At 43.8% G+C, this 23,180-nt stretch overlaps 1 protein-coding gene across 4 annotated transcripts in view; it reads right to left on the reverse strand.

Moving 5' to 3' along the window:
• Nucleotides 1-2,722: 2,722 nt before the first annotated feature.
• The window catches only part of tns2a (tensin 2a), a 74,436-nt gene continuing 53,978 nt past the window's right edge, over nt 2,723-23,180 (reverse strand). For 3 of the 4 annotated variants that reach the window (XM_012849290.3, XM_012849289.3, XM_021308827.2), the window contains exons 10-28: nt 21,777-21,841; nt 19,630-19,713; nt 18,387-18,499; nt 17,566-17,626; nt 17,356-17,431; nt 15,280-15,409; nt 14,031-14,096; nt 13,815-13,931; nt 10,305-11,870; nt 9,865-10,036; nt 8,489-9,582; nt 8,248-8,376; nt 8,012-8,107; nt 6,974-7,051; nt 6,709-6,786; nt 5,354-5,522; nt 4,302-4,370; nt 3,985-4,014; nt 2,723-3,645 (exon numbers count right to left, since the gene is read on the reverse strand). In XM_012849290.3, the coding sequence (XP_012704744.2) occupies nt 3,507-3,645; nt 3,985-4,014; nt 4,302-4,370; nt 5,354-5,522; nt 6,709-6,786; nt 6,974-7,051; nt 8,012-8,107; nt 8,248-8,376; nt 8,489-9,582; nt 9,865-10,036; nt 10,305-11,870; nt 13,815-13,931; nt 14,031-14,096; nt 15,280-15,409; nt 17,356-17,431; nt 17,566-17,626; nt 18,387-18,499; nt 19,630-19,713; nt 21,777-21,841 (4,332 nt within the window). In that variant the 3' untranslated portion in view covers nt 2,723-3,506. The remainder of the gene's footprint in view (nt 3,646-3,984; nt 4,015-4,301; nt 4,371-5,353; nt 5,523-6,708; nt 6,787-6,973; nt 7,052-8,011; nt 8,108-8,247; nt 8,377-8,488; nt 9,583-9,864; nt 10,037-10,304; nt 11,871-13,814; nt 13,932-14,030; nt 14,097-15,279; nt 15,410-17,355; nt 17,432-17,565; nt 17,627-18,386; nt 18,500-19,629; nt 19,714-21,776; nt 21,842-23,180) is intronic. The other variant, XM_012849291.3, reaches the window with a different exon arrangement.

The following is a 23,180-nucleotide window of genomic DNA, read 5'->3' on the forward strand; positions in this document are numbered from 1 at the left end:
AAATAAGGCATTTTTTTTTTTAAAACAGCGCAAAATATAAACACCTGCTGTCGTTCCAGGAAGTTTTTTTTTTCCTTCTTTCTTTCTAAAACATTTATCCTCACGGGAGGTGTCTGGTCGTGTCTGTCTGCGGTTCAGGTCAACAGTATGGTACAATCACTGAGCTATATAATACACTGGAGTGCTGATTTTGCCGAAAAACTGAGGTCACTGGCCGCCATCTTGCTACTCCCTACTCTCACAGAATCCCACAGGATTTGGTTGCAACAACAAGCAGTTTTCTGGCTGTGTGAAAACGTTTCACAGGTAATTCTACAGTCAGTGGATGTACTAACACTATCAACTACTAGGAAATCATGTGATGAAATATTTTACATGTTATTCATTATATATATCCATCCATCCATCCATTTTCCAAACCGCTTAATCCCTCATGGGGTCGCGGGGGGTGCTGGTGCCTATCTCCAGCTGTCAATGGGCGAGAGGCGGGGTACACCCTGGACAGGTCGCCAGTCTATCACAGAGCAACACAGAGACAGACAGGACAAACAACCATTCACACACACACTCACACCTAAGGACAATTTGGAGAAGCCAATTAACCTAACAGTCATGTTTTTGGACTGTGGGAGGAAGTCGGAGTACCCGGAGAGAACCCACGCATGCACAGGGAGAACATGCAAACTCCATGCAGAAAGACCCAGGGGTCTACTTGAACCCAGGACTCATTATATATATATATATATATATATATATATATATATATATATATATATATATATATATATACAAGATATATATATATAGTATATATATATATATATATATTATATATATATATATGTACTACATCATATATATAGTATATATATATAGATAGATATATATGTACATACATATAGAATAATATATATATAGCTTAGATATATATATACTATATATTATAAATATGTACATACATATATAATATAATATATAGATCTATATATATATAGTCTATACATGTTCATTTATATATATAAATAAATAACATGCAAAATATTTCAGCACATGACTTTCTCAGTACTTGATAGTTTTAGAACAGGGGTCTTCAACAGGGGGTCCGCGACCCCTAGGGGGTCCGCGGAGGTACTGCATGGGGGTCGCGAAAGTTTTGGTTGATTACAAATTTTTTTATATCCCCCCCCTGCAATTTTTTTCCACTAATTGAAACGTCTTTAAATTGAAATGTCTTTATGCATGATTACATGCAATTGACAGACGTTGTTGATCTTGGCAGGTATCAGTTTATTGTGTTATGTTATGTGTATAAATGGCAGTGGCATGGCCACCCTACTCACTGTGCATCGCACATGTTTAAAATAAAAACATGAATATATGAACCTGTGTATTATTTGAGCATCTTAGTATTGAATGCACAATAACAAGGTACATTTACACATGGCACTATAGGACCAGTTTGATATAACACAATTTTATACAATATATATAATTAGGGGGTCCCCGCTCCATCTCGCCATCAGTTTGGGGGTCCTTGGCCTGGAAAACGTTGAAGACCCATGTTTTAGAACATAACATAAAAGTATATGGCATTTGACATTTTAAAAGTTTTAAGCCCCCCTGAACATGAGAAAATCCTCGTTATTCGATGCTGTAGCACACATATTCCCTGGTTACTGGGGGAAAATAGGGAGTACCAATATGGCGGCTGGTGGCTTCACAGCGACTCATTCAAACAGCGGGCGATTAGCACTCCAGTGTATAAATAGAGATCAGAGGGTACATCACGTTGTCATTTAATCAGGGGCGCGTAGCAAAAGGCAAGACTGGGTTGGGTGGGCCTATAAAAACGAGTCACCAATCAAGGCGAAGCTGGACACGTTCCAGCACCGAGTCAGTATGACCCTGTTGATGTGCTTCGTCCGGATGGATTGGGTGTTGTCGACCAGAGAAGCTCCTGTAATTCATCAGACTAATTCCATGGACGCAGCTGGATGTTAGATGTATTTATTTTGTGTGGATATTTAGAACCCCCATCTGTTATTAAATAAAATTGTTTTCATTTAAAAGAAAAAAAAAGTATTGGGAAGATAAAACGTTATGGAACAACTTAGATTTGACCGCTGAACGCTTTCTATCTGTTTCCCCATTTCGCAGCACTTGAGGGATTTTCCCGATTCACGTTTATGTCATAGGCGCCGACAGCAAGCGGTGCTGCAGCAGTTTATGGAGCCGAATAAAACTTTAATGGATGCCGTTTCTGCTTCGCAGCCTGCAATAGGGCTTGGGATCCACGTTGCATTGTGGGACGTGGCGGTCATGAAGATGGCTACGCGAACGTTAACAACTCTGACATAACGTTGTTGAACGAAGAGACGTAGAAGTAGAATAGATAGAAAAAAGATGTTAAAATCCCGAAAAGGACCTGGAATTTACCGGGACACATTAAATAGAGAAGCCAGGGACCGGTATGTTGACAAAATCAGCATTATTAATAATTTGGATCCATATGAAGTTCCAAACAATGAGTGGAGCACCGACGATGACTTGTTGCCACTGTTTTGCATATCGGACGTCTTCAGCTACCATGTTTGTGGTGTGAGCGCCTATACTTCAGAACAGTTCCGGGTGCAGATTATTTAGTTGTTTTAAAGAATGAAGGTTCTCTCAAACAATCTAAAGGTTTTTCGCCCTTTCCAAAGACACTGGAGCTGACATATCAGATGGTTTTATTATTAATTTATTTTTACAGCCAGTAGTAGTTCATATATCACCTAACAGGTCAATCCATCTTCAGTAGGCACACAGATGGACGTGAGCCGAGCTAGATTCAATATGACGACATTCAAGGGTAGTTAATTTAGTTTAAGATGGGAAGTAAAAAAACGACGCAGTAGAAATATTCCTGTTGTAATAAAGGTCTGTCCTGCAGAGTTGGCACGTAAAGCCCTCTTTGAGAAAGCTGGAAAACTTTCTGATGGACACCATCTGACGTCGATGCGTCAAGTCGTTCTAAAAAGACAAAACCAGCGCAAAGACGTTAAAGTTCGGATGTTTTTACCCCACGACGTAACGTCTCTTCTCACAGTTCTGGGATTTTTTACACGATTTGCTTGACCTAATTGAAGGGATTAGTGAACCCTTTGATGTGTGAGTTTCATGAAGCTGTTAAACGTCACCGCTTTCTGGTTGCCATCCCCGGGTTAAGCAGAGGAATCACTGGACGTCGCCCGGTGGTACGTCTGACCCAAGGGGGGGACGCTGATTAAAGCTAACCATCCGTCTTGCCTCGTGATACCAGCCCCTGATAAATGCCAGTCCTTCCTCCGTCAGAGGCCTCCTCTTCCCGGGAAGAGTCGGGGGGTCCCACCAGTGCGGATGGACAAATACTAAACAGTTTGGTCGATAGAGACCCGGCGACCTGCGTGAAGACAACACTGTGGGCCGAGCCCTGAACCGTCTGCTCAGAGCTAACAGAGCTGTGCTGCCACGTGTTTGGGGTCCCTTCATCTGCGCTGCGCCAGCATGACCTTGTTGATAAAGTTGACGATGGCGGAGGCGGGTTGCTCGGGGTCCAGCTCGGCAAAGAGGTGGCACACGTTCTCCGCCGTGCTGCCCGGTTTCTTGGCGACGAAGCCAAACACCCTGCAGGGGGACGAAGGCGTGAGAAGGTGAGGGGAAAACTCTATTTTTTTTTTTTTAAATCAAAGAGAGACAAAAAAGTCTGTCTAATGAGAAAGGGGTTTAAGAACCTGCTGTTAGTTAAAACAGTCAGAATCAGCGTTATGTAACACGGGGGTCACACAAGGCTCCATTCCATAATTAAATCTGTCTTGCTTGACTGATTTTTTTTTTTTTTTTTTTTGCAAAGGCTTGCACGCTATCTGATGCCATGCAGAGGCTTTCATACCACATGTTTTTTTTTTTTGTTTCAGCCCCAGATCAGCTTTTCCTAGAGCTCTTACAAACTGACAGAGCACTTACTTAACGGCCGTGTCGTCGGAGTTAGTCCACCTGGAGTCCAGAGGGAGAGAGAGACAGAAAGTGGACTCAGACATGCACCGCAACACGCAGGCAGAGCTGCAGAATAAGCTGATGCAGATCCTGCAGCCAGCATGCCCGCAAAACCAAAAAAAAATAAAAAAAGTCCACCTGACCCTCATGCTCAAAGCCAACGGCAAAGGAACTCTAACGCAGACTTCCATGCAGTAAAACAGAGCCACACAATGCAGTAAACCATCATGGCTGTTAGTACGTCTGGAGACCTAAATCACGTCTCTCTCTCTGTCCAGACTTCATACCTTCTGTCCTTTGGGTCGACGCTGCTGAAGGTGACACTGTTCACTGGGTAATGTCTCCTGAAGAAAACTCTGGGGGGCAAAAAAACAAAGACAAACAAAAAGAAACCCTAAATGTTGAAAGCGGAAGATTTATTCTTTAATATCAGTAGGGAGCCAGGAAGAGAGGGATTTCTTGGCAAGGCAAGGCAAGGCAAGGCAAATTTATTTGTACACACTGCAAAAACGGAACTAAAAATAACTAAAATGTTCTTAAAATTAGTGTATTTGTCCTTGATTTGAGCAGGTCAATAAGGTGATTTGCCAATGGAATAACATTTTTGCACTTAAAACAGGAGCAACCCATCTCCATTGTCTTATTTCAAGTGCATTATATCTAATTATCTTATTTTTTGGGGTAGAAATACTCATTCTATTGGCAGATAATTTAACTTACCTGCTCAAATTAAGGATAAACGAACTAATTTCAAGAAATCTTTACTTATTTTTAGTTCTGTTTTTGCAGTGCAGCACATTTCAGTACAAAGACAATGCAAAGTGCTTCACGTGATTAAAATATAGGAAAATAAAAACAGAAAAAAAGCAAGTTGGAATAAAATGTACAAGAAATGAAGCCAAAGAAAATGTGGGAAAATGGTATTCACTGCCAAAACAGAACTAAAAATAAGTAAAATGTTCTTAAAATTAATGCATTTTCCCTTGATTTGAGCAGGTAAATAAGATGATTTGCCAATAGAATAAGATTTTTGCACTTAAAATAGGAACAACTCATCTTAATCATCTTATTTCAAGTGCAGTATATCTAATTATCTTATTTTAGGGGTAAAAATACTCATTCCATTGGCAGATAATCTTATTTACCTGCTCAAATCTAGGACAAATACACTCATTTTAAGAACATTTTACTTATTTTTAGATCCGTTTTTGCAGTGTAAAAGCAAATATTAAAAACAGTTGGACGACAAACTTGAACAAATGAAGTTTTAGTAAAACAATTTACCTAGAACAGTCAAAGGCAATCCTAAACAAATGTTTGTTTTTTTCTTCTTGCTTACCTTCGCTGGCTGTCGGTCAGCGTGATTCCCTGTGACGTCACCTTGAACTGGACCACGGTGGCCGACGGCCGAGGGTTACGGCCCAGCGTGGCGTCTGTTGCTTTGGCGATGGCCTGGGGGCCGGTCAGCGACTCCGTTTCCACGGAGCTCAGGTAGAGCACGTTACACGCTGAGTGGAAGCACAAAGAACCAATCAAGCTTCTTTCTGCTGCGCCCGCTGCTCTGTGAGCATTTTGGACGACACAGAACTGCAGACAGCACTGAGAGGCGGTTAGGAGTAACAGCTCAATTCCTTTGTCTATTCAATGCTACTGTGCAAAAATCTTCACACCACACTTTCAACACTTTATCATTTCAGAAGCACAAACTTCCAACATGGTGGTGGCAGCATCATGCCGAGGGAATGTTTTTTTTTTTTTTTTGTTTAGTGGGAAAGCTGGAAACTCTCCACCCAAACCGACTGATCTACTTTGGAAAGAACAACAGCCTAAAATGTCAGCCTCCTGATTTACTTGTAAAAAATCTTTATAATCCATGTACCTTTGTCCTCTCACTTCACATTTATGCACTACTTTGTGTTGATCTGTTTCATAAAATACAAATAAAACGCGTGCAATGTTATGGATAAAATGTAAAACAATAGTTTTGCATTCTCCTGGTTTATCCTATGCCTACAACATCCTTATAGTGATAGATCCAGCATGCACTTTACAAATGAAAACCGATAAAATATAGATATTTGACTTATCCAGCACAGTAATAATTGATTTGTACAAAGGATTTAAAAAAATATTATGTATTTGAACACTTAAATGACATAAAAACCATTTAGAAAATATCGATTTAAAACTTCATTATCTTTATTCACCGAGCACTTATAACTTATAGGATCAAATTGACAAAGGCAAAACTGTAAAGTACGGCAACAATGCTGCCAACTTTAGTTGGTGCTGACAGTTTTATTTGCAGCACAACACATGAGGAAGCAGTTTGCAGGCCCAATGTGTACCTAGTTCCTGTCTTGAGGAATCTGACCCGTACAGAGACAGGCGCTAGAATTTCAGTCATATTAAAATTGTAGCATCTGCCTTAAAAGAAGTGCAGCTTCTCTGAAAACTGTAAAACACAATAACCAATTGAGCAGTTTTTTGGAAGCAGTCTGAGATCCCTGCAGCACAGAGATCCTGCAGATACACCCAGTTCTTCACTGAAGCTAGGCTCCTCTGATGCTGTGGTTAGGACTCTAAAGCTGCCTGAAGCTTTTTCTCTGTTCTGTAAATAGATCTCATCTAAAGATGTAACGGCACACATGAGAGTGGTCTGGGATAACGGAGAAGGCAGGATGAAGAGCTCACCTGCTCCTTGTTTCAGCAGGTCTGCAGCTGTGCTGATGTTGGGGACTGGCTGAACCTCCTGCACCTCTCCAACGAGATCTACGGGCATGGAAGCAAACAGCCAGGTACGTCAAGCCAAAAATAAGTCTCGATTTAAGGAAGTCTTCTGTTAAGTGACATGTTCAGCATAAAAAAAAATCTGAAGAAGAATGCTGTTTTTTTGCACACTGTGAAGATTAAAGCATGGGAAGGTTTGGTGATAACAGCCGACTCGTACTGGACCGACCTTTTTCTGGGATTTTAAGCGCACAGGGCAGAGAGATGGGTGTGATGGAGTGCTGATAGACCAGTGCTGACAGGCTCCCTGTTGGCGAAACATGACAAAAAAAATATCTTAGAAGTTTTCAAGAAAGAAAACGAGAAGAAACAATGTTTATTAGGAAACAATCACGTTAAACAAAAGTACAGAGGGATGGAAAACATGTAAACAGCAGCTGCAAAACGTTTGTCTTGAAGCGGATACGGAACCTCGCAATAGTCTTGTTCCCGTTACGACCAAAAACGTCAATGAATTTTAGGTGAATGAGACGTGGTTTTCTTTCACATGTAAAAAAAAAAATCTGAAAAGTGCTCATGGTGGCTGTGGTACGATGAGACCAAAACTGAACTTTTGCACAAGATATCGCGTTTGCAGTTAGCAACACGTCAGGAGGGGGAGCAGCAAACATCTGGAAGAAGGCGCTCTGGTCAGATGAGACCAAAATCCAACTGTTTGTCCCACATGATGAACGCTATGTGTAACAAAAACACTTAAACTACACATGCTGTGGGAATGGTTTCCTTCAGCATGGACACTAGTCAGTGTTAATGAAAAGATAGATGCAGCTAGAAGCATACATATTTGTTAGAATGGCCTAGTCAAAGTTCAGACCTAGACCTTGAAAATTGTAACCAATCTCACTGTATTAGTCGCTAAAATAGACTTTCTAAAGTGCCTAAAGTGAGATCAAATGTGTTGTGAATTGGCATAAACATAAAAAACTAAACTGAATTGAAAGTTGGAGAAATAATTAGCAGGTGAGGGGTGTTCTTTTTCTGTTTTGGCTCTTTGTTACCACCTGATTACATTTTCTAAGAGATCGTAAGGCATGGGGTTGTTAATGTCTATCCATTCCAGATCTGTTCACACAAGCATGGAAGCTTCTTCTGCTAGAGTGAGCTTAATGCCAAGTCTAATAAAACTAATGAGGCTCTACACACTAAAGATGTTGTCCTTGAATCATGAACATGAAGTTTTTGTCGGCAAGTGGACAGGAAGACGTACCAAAGTAGGGCTCATTCTGACACCCTTTGATCTTCACTCCCCGAGGGCCTGTTTCTATCAGGAAATGTCTCACCAGTTGTTCCAGAGGGTCACTCACTGTGAAAAGCAGGTTATCACTGTTAGAAATTTCATTTCCCCCTTATTTTGGAACACGTCACTAAGGGAAGATGGACACGAAAGGACAAATCGGGGGGGAATCGTGATGATAGAAAGACGTGAGGAGGAGCCATTCATACCCTTGCTGTTGAGGGTGGCATTGGGTGGGGGCGTGGCCACTTTCAGGGCCAGGCCATAGGCTCCCTGGAAGGAGTTACTGTCCCTGATCAGGAAGGTTCCTGGCTCTCTCTCCTTCAGAGCGGCAATTGCTACAACCAAAAGAAAAAGTAATAAAAACAAAATGTTTAAAACTTATCCTTTGAGTTTCATAAGCTTTGATTCTATTAAACATAAAAATGGTTCTTTAGTTTGTGACCTTACCTTGTTCTCTAGAGATGCCCGGTTTGTACCACAACCTTGAACTGTCTTGGACAAACTTAACACTGACCCTGTTTGCTGTCTCACCATCCACTTCCTCATTTTGGCCCGGAGGTGGTGCAATTTCCCCCACTGTGGGAGAAAATGTGACATGGTGCTGATGCTGGGTGGTGTTCATGGTGGAGGGAGGCACCTGGCCCATGGCTGGTCTCACCCCCTCGCTGGGGGAGCCCGGCACGGTGGGTTGATGGCGCTTCTCTGGTAAAGGTGGCTGTGGGTGAGGAAGAGGGATGGAGATGGTGGAGTAGTTGGAGTAGGAGGCCGGGTGGAGATGTGGTGAGGCACCAAAATAACCGTTTCTCTTGTTAGCGTCCATAGCAGCACTATGGTCCACAGCTGCGTAGTGGTGATGTGGGGTTCCGTGGTGCTGCAGGTAATTTGGGTGGTGGGCTTCGGACCCACTCAACATTAACCTCCTACCCAGCGTGGCAAAACCAGGAACTGGGGCATCTGAGCCTGGAGAGCCATCCATGCTGCTGGACCCGGGCTGCGGGGATAATGGTGCAGGAGCAGATGTGGAGTTAGGGGTGGTGGGTTTGGGAGCCTCTGGGCTAGACTTTGCTGGTGAGGATCCATTCACAAGTGCTGAACTTAGTCCAGAAGGACCATTAGCTTGGGTTTGGGTCTGATACTGGGTTAATGTCTGGTCCACTGTGGAGGGTACAGCAGCAGCTTCTGCTGGACTGAGGGGAGGGAGATTGAGAGGCGCAGTCTGGGGGTGTGTGTTTGGTGTTGATGAGGAGGGAACCTGGCAGTGCTCCTGGTTTGTTGGTGTCGTTGAGTCACATGAAGAAGCTGAGGGAGGATTTACGGTGCAGTGTTGGTGTGATGCAGTGTTGGGGGGAGGGTCTGTTCGTGGGGGATCTACTTTGGTAGGTGATGAAGATGCCTGTTTGGTGCAAGTCTTTGAGCACCCTTGTGATTCCCGACTCACAGTATTGTCACTAAAGTGTCCGTCTTGGGCTGGGGAACCCTCGTTGTCACTGCCGATGATGTCTGTGGTCCGGATGTCACAATCTCTGCCTCCTGGACTGGGGCTTTAATGCACAGACATGGATATTGATACAATGACAAACACATAAACACTGGGTATGCGCATAGTTATTGAAAATACATACCTCGAAAATTAAGTGTGATACAAATAAATTCTAGATTTGGCAATGGCAAGTTTGCATGTTTTAGAAACACCCAAAATAAGCCAGGTGGACCAAAAGCAACAAACTCCCTAAAAATGGAGTGCCAAGAAGTCCAAAGACTATTTATACTTTTGCAACACACTGCATATCTAAGCTTCACTTCAAAGACCTAAGGTGGAGTACCTCTCCTGTGTGTGTAGTGGGCTACTGGTGTGGACAGGTGTCGGGGGTCCAGACATGTCGGATGGTGTGGAGCAGGCTGCATGACCGTCTCTGTGGACCCTCCTAAAGGACCCGTGGTTAATGTGATCCCGCCAGCCCACACTCTCACCGGAGCTGCGAAGGCCATCTGAGACTGAATGGGAACAGTGGAATATATTGACAAACTGTCATGCCAATAAACAGCATTAGCTGGGGTCCTCTCTGCTCAGAAGACGCTTATGTAAGTGGTCTCTAAATCTCTACATTCAACAAGAATCAGGTTGTGAGTAATGTGAAAGGATTCTGGCTAGTTGAGCATAAACGTTCAATGCATGCTGTTGTTGATTAGGGCTAATTTATTCCCTCAAAATTCTTGTTAAGAAATAACATAATACTGAATGCATGTGTTTACTGTGACTCACCCGTGTGTGAGTCAGAGCTGTAGGACTGCTGGGAGTCTGCGTGGTGGTGATGGTGGCTCGGGTTGTGGTCTGCTGCCCCATTGCTGTGGCTGTAGCTCCCCACCACGCAGGAAGGAGGTGGCAGAGGAGATGTTGACTCTGACTGGTAGCCTGAGGCATAGCCTCTGCTTTCAGATGGCGAGGGCTGATACGGTGAGCAGGGGCACACCTGACGTGGTGTTTGGTACCCACTGCTGCTGCTGCTGTACTTCAGATCCAGGTGGGAATGAGCGTGGGACCGCGATGCCTCTGGATAAGCCGGGTGACCTGATGGTAAAGGGTCAAAGCTGAAGGCTTGCAGATCGTGACCCTGTGGGCCGTAGGAGGCTACGGTGGCCCTCCTGTGCCAATATTCCGCTTCTCTGTCCCTTTCCCACTGCAGCTCTGCCTCCCTGTCTCGCTCCCAGGGGAGTGAGAGCTCTCTGCCTCGCCTGAGCCCAGGATCCCTCTCCCAGTGAAGTTCGGGACCTCTGGTTAATTCAGTCTCCCGGGCTCTCCTAAGTCCTGCCTCCCGCTGTTGGAGCTCCGCCTCTCTGTCCCAGTGAAAGCTTTCACCTCGTTCCAGCCTCAGGGTGTGATAAGTAGCTGAATCTTCTCTCCTAATGCTGCAGTCCCTGCAGGGACAGCTAGGGGGCGGTAAGTTATCCATCAGCATTATGTCATGGTAGGTTGGGCTGGTGGAGGGTTTTGGGTGGTGTGAGTGGGTATGGTGGTGACTGTGGGCCGGAGGAGGATGATGAAAGGGGGCATCTTCATGGCAGCAAAGTCGACCAGCAGCAGAAATGGGATGGTGGTGCGATGGATTATGAGAATGAGGGGGAAGGTCTGGGGATGGGTACGGACACATATGTCGGGATGAGGGTGCCTCCAAACAGGAACGGTGTAAGTAGTGAGGTGGGCCGCTCTGACGGTCCCATACTAGGTCAGGAGGAGGAAGTGACTGGTGGGTATGTGGGCTGTAATGCTGACACATATCCATGTGTGATGGAGGACCCACTGGGTTTGGGCTGGTGGACGGGGTCGCCCCGTGGTGCCCGTTAGTGCCAGGAGCTCGGTCGAGACAGTAACCGTTTGGCATGAGGAGGGTGCGGTCACAACCAGGTTCAGCACAGCGCTGAGACCGGTAACCATCTCTGCAAGAACATGACCGACTGAGCCTCAGCGTCCCAGTTCTCTCTGAGGGCCAGGAGTCGCCATCATCTAAAATGGCGGTTTCTCGCTCTCCACCTCGGTTCCCTTCAATCCCACCAAGGAGACGGTCCAGCTCTTCCCTTTCCTGTCTGGTCGGGGGTGGCGGGCGAACAGGTTCCTCTGGGTGGTCAGGATGGATAGATGATTGGTGGAGGGAATGGGCTGAAAGGCCAGAGTCAGAACCTTGAGAGATCAGATGATCAGGTCTGTCTTCTGCCGGGGCTCCACCTGGGCTGCTACCATTGGTTGATGTCAGAGAACCAGAGCCGGGACCCCGACGTTTTTTTATTTGAGCATAAAGACTTCCATCTAATGGCCCTCGGGTATGGCCAATATCTGAAACAAAAGTAAAAAAAGATACCGCCCAGTTTAGAATCATAGTAATGTCCTTTTATCCACCTGATGTTTTCATCTAATCCGAGACCAGGCTGCGGAGGTAACAACACCAGAAGAGAAACCTTGAACACTCTTTACTCAGCCTGTTTCCAGCTCATTTATGAGGACCCCAAGGCTTTTCATGACCATAAAGAACATGTCGTCCCTACAGTGAGTTTGTGGTCTGCCTGCGTTCACTTGTCATAACTGGAAAAACCTCCAAATAATGGGGATGAGGAGCAATGTTCCCCCTAATTTTTAATGTGACTGAGCATTTGCTAGACCCGTGTGAGCAACATCACACGGGCACACTGGGTCTATACCAGTATTACGCCTGTATAAAACCTCAGATTATAACAAGTTACATGGCTTACTAACAGAATCAAATTACAGCAAAATTTTCTTTTAGTTTAGTTAGTTTAGATACAACTGACTTAACCCGATTACATGAAAAAGACAAAAATCTTTTTTTTTATGAGCTGTATAGTATGTTTTATGTCAGACTAGGGGTCTTTCAGGGTTCAAAATGTATTGCCATTAAATTATTTACATTTTGTGCAATGAGATGTAGCACAAGCATGTGATAATGTGCAACCTCTCTTCTGTCAGTCTGCTCCAGGGCAGCTGTGGCTACAATGTAGCTCACCACCATCAGGGTGTGAATGACTGACTGTAAAGCGCTTTGGGGTCGTCGGACTTGATAAAGCACTATACAAGTACGAGCCATTTACCAAGCCATTCATATATTTTGCAGCTGCTATTGCCAGTGGAGCAACAGCGCTCCAGAAACAAACAGCAGGTGTAGTGCTCCAAACCAACCAAATTGGTGGAAAAACGGCACTTACAATCTGAGATAAGCAGATCCCAAAAACACAGACACACAAACGGCTGACATGCAACTATAAAGGCGTCTGCTCCACCCATCAACCAGTGGTGCGCTCCGATCAGCACCTGGCGCACACAGAGTGGACAGTGGAACACCATCTCACCGGAATTGTAAAATGTTACAAACTAACTTGGTTTATGATTATTTTTATTTAGAGTTCAGCTTGGATTTTATTGTCTGCGCTGCATAGATTTGCTGTGCGCGCTGAATCCAGATGCAGTGCATGATTGCGCACGCGTGCAGCATCGAGGGAACGGTGACCAGAAGGCATCCTGGTCAGATACCGAACCATCTGAACTAACTCCTTTTGATGCGGAGGAGCAGCTGCTCTACACTGATCTCACCTCGAATTACAGAGGTTTTAAACCTGCCTCTGAGTCTGAGGCCAGCCACACTAAACAGTAAGCTGATTTCAGCACATTGCACTCTTTCAAATACTGCACTCTTCTGTAACTTTACATTGATAAATAAATAAAGAAAACCATTCTTTAGAAAAAGCAGAAATTAAATAAAAAACACCATTCACTGAAACGCTTTATTAAAATAATTGGTTAAAAAGTGAATTTAAAAACAGTTCCAGAATTTAGTATCCTCCTCCATCTTGCCATCACTTGCAAACATGATACCTAGAATCAATACTTCACACCCAGAGGAGCTGACTCTTGGATGTGAAATGCAACAGGGCACGCTGAAGTTCAGGGCACGAAGATCCCAACAGAATCACATTCTGGCGCGGCGAGCCACAAAAATACAACAGCGGCGTATTTTAAAGAAGTGGTGAGAGCCGGCACTTCTGGGACACTTCAGAAATGTGCAGCGGTGCGCTGGGTGGAAACACTGACTAGAGGTGCCACGGTCAGCTGCAAAGGCTTCCGCCTTCAGTGGAACCCCGGGGTTATAGAAGTGTGAGGAGTTATTTTACAAACCTCATTCAACACTGTTGTACTTTTTAGGGTCTTGACTACTGGCCTCTGAATGTCTAGGATTTGTGAACTTGGAGAAATGGGACAAACAGTTACCCTCCAGGCTGTCCTGATACCGCTGGTTGAAGTTCTCGTATGAGTCCCAGCGAACCACCGGGTCAGAAGTGTTGTAGTCCACGATGACTGCAGGGTCGTTTTTGTGGTATTCACGGCCTGTGGAAAAGCACACAATGGGTTTCCTTCTATGAATCAATGGATAACACCAATGTGTGGCACTGGAGCAGAGCACAATACAGAGTTGGGAAGACTAACCTTTGACCCTCTCAGGTCCCGAGGAGAAGACAAACTCCACAGTGGCATCAGATGGAAAACGTTCATCTGGGGATAAAAGGTACAAATGCTCATTTAAAGAGAAAACAACACTGGGACGGGATCTTTTCCCAGCTATAACAACATTCTGTTTCCAAACACTTGTATTTAGATGTATAAAAGGGAACTGGGTGTCTAGCATATTGGCAAACCCTAGAAAACTCCCAACAATCAGACCACCGTTGTATTTTGAGGTGCATGACTGATAATCGTACACTTTAGTGCATCTTCAATGCTTCATCTCATTTAAGGAATGAAAACCACGCTGCTCCTACAAACACGTGATCTGTTATTTCAGAGAAAGGGGAAACTGAGGAAGAGCTGCAGTAATGAGCACATTCATTATAGACTTAAGTAACGCATGTCCACCCACCGTGTATCATCACAGCAGAAAGTTCACTACGCTCTACTCCAGGGAGCTGTTATTACTTCCAGGATGGTGATTAAACCACTGCTATTTAAGGATTTATTCGACCACGATATCACGAGGCCAAACCACTGCAAATATATTCCCACAATGCCAGTTTAAAGGGCTGCTACTAGGTCAGTCCGTGCAGAAATGACAATATGCTGTAGAAAATATCAGGTATTTAGGGGAGTATCATATTTTTTTTTGGTAATTATGTGTTGTTCCTGCAACAGTTATTTGGATATAATGGGATTACACGTCAATGAAACAAATAATCAAACCATTTTCCTCATGGTAATACTTGTTTGCAGCTAGTGCTAACTGGCCTTTATTCTATTTGTTAAATTAAGATTCACAAATAGAACGATGACTTAACAAATTTGAAATCCCCCATAAAGAAATCTACCTTTAGTTAAGAATAATGACAGATAATGACAGTTCACTTTATAACAAAAACTTTTCCCTCTGAAATTGGTCTGGTGAAACACAATAAAACAAGGAGCACGAGTTTAAGGATAAACTTTGAAAAAAGTATTGATCATGACCATTTGGAAAGAAAGCTTAATCTAGATATGCCCAAGGATGAGAGAAAATACACAGTACAACACAACTTGGGAACTCAAATCCTGTATTTAAGAATAAGTGGAAAAGGTAATGGTTCTGATCAACTATTTTATGCTAACATTAATTCATTCCTATACATTTGCAAACCCCGCTCTTCATATCTACTGCCCATGATTCATGAACTCCCGCCAGCTGCATCTATCACTTGGATAACCTCACCGGTGAAAGCTTCATCCAGTTCGCCTTTTCCAAACCACAGCTGGGACCCATGGATGGTGCAGGTGTGGAACTGCAGCCTGAACACCACGTCTCTGTCGGCGCTGTGCGCTCGCCTGTGGTAGCATTTCACCTGAAGAGGGCGACAGGAGGTGAGGAAAGACGAGCAGATTGCTGCAGACGTGGGATAATTGCAGGCGTGTGGAGCTAATGTGAGGCCCTGTATTCCCGGGAGAGTGACACCTACACTTTGGAAATGTCTGGCTGCACACGCTGACAAATTATGATTTCTGGTTATCGGAGCCGCAAACTGTCTTTTCACAGTCGAAACTAGAGGGGCGCGAAAAAGTATTCACACCCCCTTGACCTTGCCTTCATTGTGTCAGCTTACAGGCACAAAAGTTTTATGTATTCTGTCGGGATTTTAATGTGATAGACCAACACAAAGTAGCACATAAGTATAGAAAAAAGAAAAAAAAAGTCAATTTCTTATAAAAAGAGAAAAGTGCAGTGTATATTTCTATTGTGCCCACGTTATTCTTCTATCCCTGGCTAAAATTCCAGGGTCACCAAATGCTTTCACAGGTCAGCAATTTAGTATATAGATCTTAGGGAGACACATCTAGTATGGTGAAGAAATGGCTGTGGTCAGATTAGGCGCTAAAGCGTATCCTTTTATAGCTGGCATGAAATCTAACAATGGACATCGCCCTCAACACGCCGTCGCCATGGTGAAATGTTGTCGGCAGCATCATGCTTTTCCTCTACAGGGACAGGGAAGCTGCTCAGTGTTGATAGTGAGAAGGATGAAGCTAAACACGAGGCTATCCTGAAGGAAAATCTGGAGGAAGCTGCAAAAAAGTGCTGGCTAGAGGTTCTCCTCACAGCAGAGCAACTTAAAGGTCATAGCTAAAACTTTTTTCATCCGCAAAACGTCTAGAGTGGTGCAGAATAAAAGTACTGATTTTACTGAAGAATTAAATATAAAGTATATAAATAGTTGTTTTATAAATTTCGATGGAGCCAAAGTCTATAAATATTGCCTTCTGGCTACGATGCCAACATCAACACGAAAAGATTCTGCACCAATAGGAACAGCAGGTTGAAGTCACGTGAGGAGGGAGCTCAGGCCAGATTGTCAGGTCGAAGTGGCTCCATGATAGCGCTGAGAAATGGCTTCTCCTCTGCATTGCGTTTCTCAGATTCAAGCGGACCAAAAAAGAAGCAAAACGAGGAAGAACGTTGGTCAAGCTTTAAAGTGTTGGTGCCAACATAAAGGAAGCAAAGGGGAGTCACATGGAGGTTGCTGCTTTCCTTCTGGTCAGGTAAGTTAAATGTTTGCTGATGCTCACCAAAGGACCTGGCAACCGGCTGTAGCTATCTCCTTTAAACATAATGTCAGAACCAAAATCAAATAGTTTTAATCAAAGCGTGTTAACGTGTTAAAATGGTCCAGACAAAGATCAGGCCTTAATCTATAGAACTTTTAAAGCAAAACTTGCAAATTTATATTTAGATACTCTCCATGCATTCTGACGGAGCGTGAACTATAGCAAAGAAAGTTGGGTAGAAATTCTTCTCTTCAATTGTACAAAGCTGGTCGATGCATGCATCAAGTCCTGATTTACTTTTAATTAAAATATGAAAAAGAAATTCAAGTCAGGATTCTGGCTGGATCCAAAATATTACTTTCAGCCACTAGAAATATGTGAGTAAAATTACAAGATTACTTTAAACCCTAATCTTGCAGGACCACGGATATTTTTTTTATCCATTGTATTTATATTTTGGAGGCATAACTATATGGACCTAACAGTTTTCAGAGTTCTATTTTCAACAAGTTCTGAAAAGCCCAATAAAATATGCTGAGGTTGAGGGGGTGTGAATAGTTTTGCACGGTTTATTTGTGATAAGTCCAAATGGCCAAAGTTTGGCAACATGTAAAGCATGTATTTCTTTCTTATATTTCTGCTTCTTTAATGATATCTGATATTACTAATAACATGTTCTATAACATTACTTATAACAAATAACTTCTCTGAGAGCTTTAGTGTGGGATTTCCTCCACATCTGACTCACCATGATGTCACCTTTTAGCAGCAAGGCCGGCTCGATGCTCACACACAGCCGCCTCCCACCAGAGCCTTGAAGGTCACTGTGAACAAGAACGGCTTCAGAAACGAGCAAAGCAGTGCCACTTTTACCGCTCAACTTTAGAACAATTTAGACCCTTGACCTAAATGTCAACATATACGTCCCCGAGTGTCCGCTCTGTCATTTCACACTCACTAGATGCCTGACGTGTAGACCAACTGCATGGACTGATAGATCTTGACGAAGGGGTGGTAACCTAGGAAGAGGAGAGATGACTTTAGACACATTAGCAGCGTCAGGACCGAGGAATGCGCTGACTTCCATGCACTCCTCCTGGACCTGATCATCAGATTAAAGACAAACAGGCGGGCGTGTGTGTGTGTCGGGCAGAGAGCAAATTCAGCCGTCTGTGGCATCAGCAGTCACGAGTAATGCTGCGATTCCAGCGGGAAGGCAGTCAGGGCACTCCGCCAAGACAAACATGGCATCCCGTATAGGCTTTATCTTCCTATGAAGGCTCAGTTTGACCGCGCAGCAGATTACAGACAGGGGGGGGGGTACGTCTCGGGTTCCATTGACAATTTCCTTACAATAACTGAACATGGAAGCACATCTTCATAGAAAAACACGAGCATCTGGATGTTTTTGGTGAGTTTCTCTAGCGTCAGAGGCGGGAAACAAAACAAGCACTGTCACTGTTTTCAAAGTTTTCAAGGTTTCAAAGCTTGAACACCACATTTTATTCCAACAGCTAAAGTTCTGCCACAGCTTTTCTGCCTTTCAGTCGTCCCGCTCCCGAGCCTTTTTGCCGATGTTTAGCTCGATACAAGATTTTCATGACGGCCGTAAACATGTACCACCCGGCAGAAGCAAGACCAATGGTGCAAGTCCTCATTATTGTGAACAAGGTTGTTCAGCCATAAAATAACAGCTGAATACAAACAAGCAACGAGCAAAAAAAAAAAAAAATCCCTGTTTTAATGATTCGGCTGCATAGAAATGAATAAATAACGTACCTCCTTCACCCTGGAAGTTAGGAAGGGACGGGATGAGGACTTGGTGGAGGAAGAGAGGGCTGCTGTTCATCTTTATGGCCCCAGAGAGAAGGCCTCCAAAGTAATAGATATACCTGAAAACCACACGGGCGAGAGAATGATTAAACAGGCCTCGTTGCCAGGTAGCTGCTTGTACTTAAAGGCTACGCTGAGAGGAAAACATTTCCTGGCCTTGCTTTAAATGTTTTCACTATTGAGGGACTACAGTCATGGGGAAAAAAAAGCTAAGTAGACCTTTGTTGCTTTCATTGTATTTAAGAGGGAAAGTCGAAGCCAGGGGCTGCGACTTCAGCTAAGCAGATGGGACTATCTTTATAAAAGCAGGCGTGTGATGAGTGGAGCGTGCGGGCGGTTGTTAACACCGTCCCAAAGCAGAGAGACATCATCAACGATCTCGTACAAGCCTTCGTTGACGTCCATCCAACTGGGAAGAGTTTAAAAGGCTGTCGTGCATGCTGTTGATTCTACCGCAGGAAAGCCTATGCTCTACAGGCCTCAGCAGGCAGAATGAGAAACAAAGCAGAAATGAATGGCTGTGATTCACAGCAGCGTGTTTTTAGGGAAGCATTACCAGCGTTTCGGCTCAAACAATTCAAACTACTGAGCACCGTGGTGGTGGGGCGATTATTTGAGTTTGTTTAGCGATTAAAGGACCTGAGCGACTTGCAGTCATTGAATTTCAGCTTGGTTGAAATTGCATCATGTCAGCAATAAAGTAATGCTATATACTGAAGAGTGGGCCATAAATTCTCCCCCAACACGAGAAGGTTTTAGCTTCCTCATGTGGGGCACAGACACGTCAGACTGACAGAGATGGTTTTTTATCTATAAAAAAAACACTGAGAGAATCTTTAATATCTCATTTGGATAAAGATGTAATATATTAAACCCGAGGAGGATAAGACAAACAAACCCCTGGTTCCACTAAGTGGTGACAGTAATGGCATGACCAACTTTAGTTTGAAGAAACTAAACACACTTAAACCCCTTTCATGTAATATCAATTTCAAAAATCCACTTAATACTAAAGACACATCAGTACGAGAACCCAAGGCCAGAAGAGGCTGCCTTTTCCTTTTTCCGTCACTCGGATGCATTCAAGAATCTCACGAATGATGTTGGACACCGACGCCCCCCCCCCCCCACCCCCCACCCCCTGCATCCTCCCTACTCATTTCCTCTCTGGTCATTCTGCGGCCTTTACCTGTTTTGGGACGGCTGGAGGGAAGAGGACACCTTATCTTCACAGAACTTCCTCATGGCCAGAGTACTGAGAGCCTGGTCCGCTCTGCACACACACACAACACACACACACACAACACACACACACACACAACACACACAACACACACACAAGAGTTAGCAGCTTTCGTCATGGAGCGCCAAAGGTACATGGAAAGGATACAGCTGGCACAGAGCACAGGATAAACTGGTTTCCACTGTTCCTGAGCAGAATCCAGCACACGAAATTCATGAACCAAATATATGTTTAAAAAAAAAAAAAGCTACAGAAAAAAAGCTCACAGATTATTATTTGTAATAAGGGTGTGAATGTATTACACTTCTTCGAATTGTTGTGATGTAAAAAAATGTTTTTGATAAGTGCTTTCAAAATCTTTTCCTTAAATAATGGCACATGTAACTGGTTGCATAAATTTGACCTCTTCATTACGTTGCTGAAAAACCTTTCTGATTCATTTTCCTTCTCATTCAGTCTCTTTGAGTCCACGTCTGACAGTGATTATGTTGAATGTGATTATTTGGCCACATGCTGTGGGATTACTTTTCTTTAGATGGATCCGGGTTTTTTTTTTTTTTTTTTGTGGTGAAGGTGAATGAATTTATGAACTGTTGGAAATATCAATGAGATCCAGCCTGAATCCACCAGGAGCCCACTAGAAAGCTGAGAATAAATTTGGATCTTATTTTCTAGTATCTCGGTGAGTCCAAGAAAACATCCACATCTACATAAGAAACACCAGATGAAAGGAAAAGCGAAGTTGGAATGGCCTAGCTAAAGTCCAGAACGAAAGGGGAAGTAACGCCGTGGGGTGACCTGAGGAGGAAGGTGGACAACAGATGTCCTCGCAGTCGGAAAGATTTGGAGAACTTCTGCAAGGCATGGTGACCAAATTTGACCAAATCATGTGGGATGCTGACAGACTGAATGCTGAAACTGAATCAGCTGGTGTTTCAACAAGATGATAGTTCAAGGGTGCGCATACTTCTGCAACTAGGTTGTAACTTTTTTTATTTACTTATTTTCCTTCTAACATATTTATTGTTTTAGTTGGTCTTTAAAGGCATACTATGCAACATTTTTCAGTTAATTAATGTGTTCCATACCGTTTTGGATGATTAAATGAGTCATTTCAGGTCGAACAAAGGTTTTCTCGGCCGCCCTGGTGGTCTGTGGGGGAAATACCGCACTTGCAATTGCAGGAGCTCTCGGCCCGCACCCACAGGCTCAGAAGTCTTGTGCAAGACCGCGAGAGTCGGTCTCGCTTTACGGCGAGAACTCCATGTGTTTTTGCCATGCCATTCACTATATGCACGCACGAAAGCAACAAAGAACCGCGTGTTAACGTCAAATAAACATGCAAGCATATAGATTTTTTTTAATTATTATTATTATTATTATTATTTTTTTTTTTTTTGGAATGTTGGCGAGGTGGTAGCATGAGTTTGGCAAGGCGGCCGCCTCGCCAAGATAGCGCTGCAGGAAACCCTGATGTTCATACTTTCACTGTGTTAGTCATTGTTTGTACTGCCGTTTTTTCCACTTTTCGTTGCGTTCGCCTGTCTGCTAAGCTCAAAACAACCGCGCCTGGCTTGACGGAGAAACCAGAACAGCTGAGCATCTTTACAACAGTGCACTTTTACTTTCGTCCTCTGGGGGGAGCCTCGCTGGAAAAACAACCCCGGTTGCATAGTATACCTTTAAAGGATAAATGTGACATAATTTGCGGAATAGGGTGTAAAAAGACTTGTCTTAGCCTCAGAGGTGTGGACACGTTTGACAGCCAGCAGACCTGGATGTGAACAGTTCACCCCTGCATGTCTCTGACGTCCAGCGCATTTGAAGTAAGGATATTCTAATGAATGCAGAAATGCAGCTGGGACTCCGTTACTAGGGGTGGACCTGTTTCGGTTGAATTTGCATGTTATCTAAGCCATTGCAAGGACTTTGTTGGGCAATGGTATAAAGCTTGTTACTCCACATTACTCCAGACTTTTTGAATTGAGAAAGCTTCCTGGAGAGGAAGCGAAACGTCTTCAACTACTAGTCCAGTTGCTTTGTTTTTTACTTTTTTTGAAATGACTCCGTGCCTCCCCTCCACGCACACTCACCCCGCGGAGATCTTGCTGTAGTGCATGTAGGCCGCGATAATCACGCCTGTTTTCCCTTTGTTGCCCTGTGGGGGGAAAAAGAGGGAGAAATAAGCGAAAGATCACCCTGGCCTGGTCTGATCTGAGGGCGGTCTAACTTCTTGTGACTGAAACAGCCTGAAGGATCTGAAGGTTTGAAGTATAAGCTTGTTTTTCTTTCTTTTTTGTTTCCTTCCAGATTTAGGGATGCAGCGAAAGGGAAGAGCAGACCAGATACATATGGAGAGCAGGGCAGAAGATGGAGAAAAGTACAAAAGCTGCTGGGCTGAAATTAAAAAGCTCCCTGCGGCGTCATTTTCACAGCAAGAGCTCAAACACTTCCTGACACATTCCTAGGACATTCCAGCTCCAAATTCCAGTCGCCCCCCCCCCCCCCCCCTCCAGATGCCGGCGTAAGGGCCCCTTTAACACAATGAGCACAAATTAAAGCAGGTTTTACCGCGTGCCTCTCTTGGTGGAGGACTCGTCATTGACAGCGACTCACTTCTCTTCGTCCCTGGCGGGATCTGCAGCTGATAGACCGTTTCCTGCAGCTGGAATGTCCTGGAAAGTCGGCAGGGCCCGGGAGTTGTCTAGTTTTTACTATTCCAGTCCTCCGGACCAAAACCAACAAACAAAACACGTCGTAGGAGCCCGGCCATCAGCGCCGGTATGAGCTGGATCTTAGTAAAGAGAAATATTTCATCTACAGTTCTGAGGGAAACGGCTACCATCTTCTAGAAGTTCAGCGTTGGGCTAGTTTGATCCAATCCAAGGTCATATTTACCACTTTCATGCTCTGATTAGTGACCAGATCCATACGGCCTTATTAATGCTGTGCGAGCAGGAAAGTAAAGGCACATGATCACATTACAGGTCTGAAATCAGGAAGTCTTTTTCACTGGCTGGGAGACAGTTAGCGCTGGGCAATATGTAGAGATTTTATAGATTTCAAGATTTGTTTATACGAGATATAAGATGAGACTATATCACTTGTGTCGAGATGTTCTATGCTGCGTTAGAATAATGCTTTTATGTATTCCAGGTAGGTTAGTTTTCAGCGGTTTCTCATATTTATCTGCAGCTGTTTGTTAAAAAAAAATGTGCCTGTGAGACATTGGGGATAAAGCTTTGATTCAGAGATGCCTTTTTATAATTACTTTATAAAGAGAAAAACATAGCGAGATAAACATGGTATATTGGGATTCAGCGTAGAAATATCAAGATGTTATTTTTGGTCCATATCGCCCAGTTCTAGTGACAGTGTTGGCCTTTTTCAGTTACCAAGAGCCCAACGCTCATCTAAACCTGCAACCAAATGAGTTCATATGCTACATGGATATTTTTGACAATCTGAAAATCTTTCCAACTTCCTGATGTACACAA

Source organism: Fundulus heteroclitus, chromosome 1, assembly GCF_011125445.2.
Source record: "Fundulus heteroclitus isolate FHET01 chromosome 1, MU-UCD_Fhet_4.1, whole genome shotgun sequence".
Classification (NCBI taxonomy): domain Eukaryota; kingdom Metazoa; phylum Chordata; class Actinopteri; order Cyprinodontiformes; family Fundulidae; genus Fundulus; species Fundulus heteroclitus.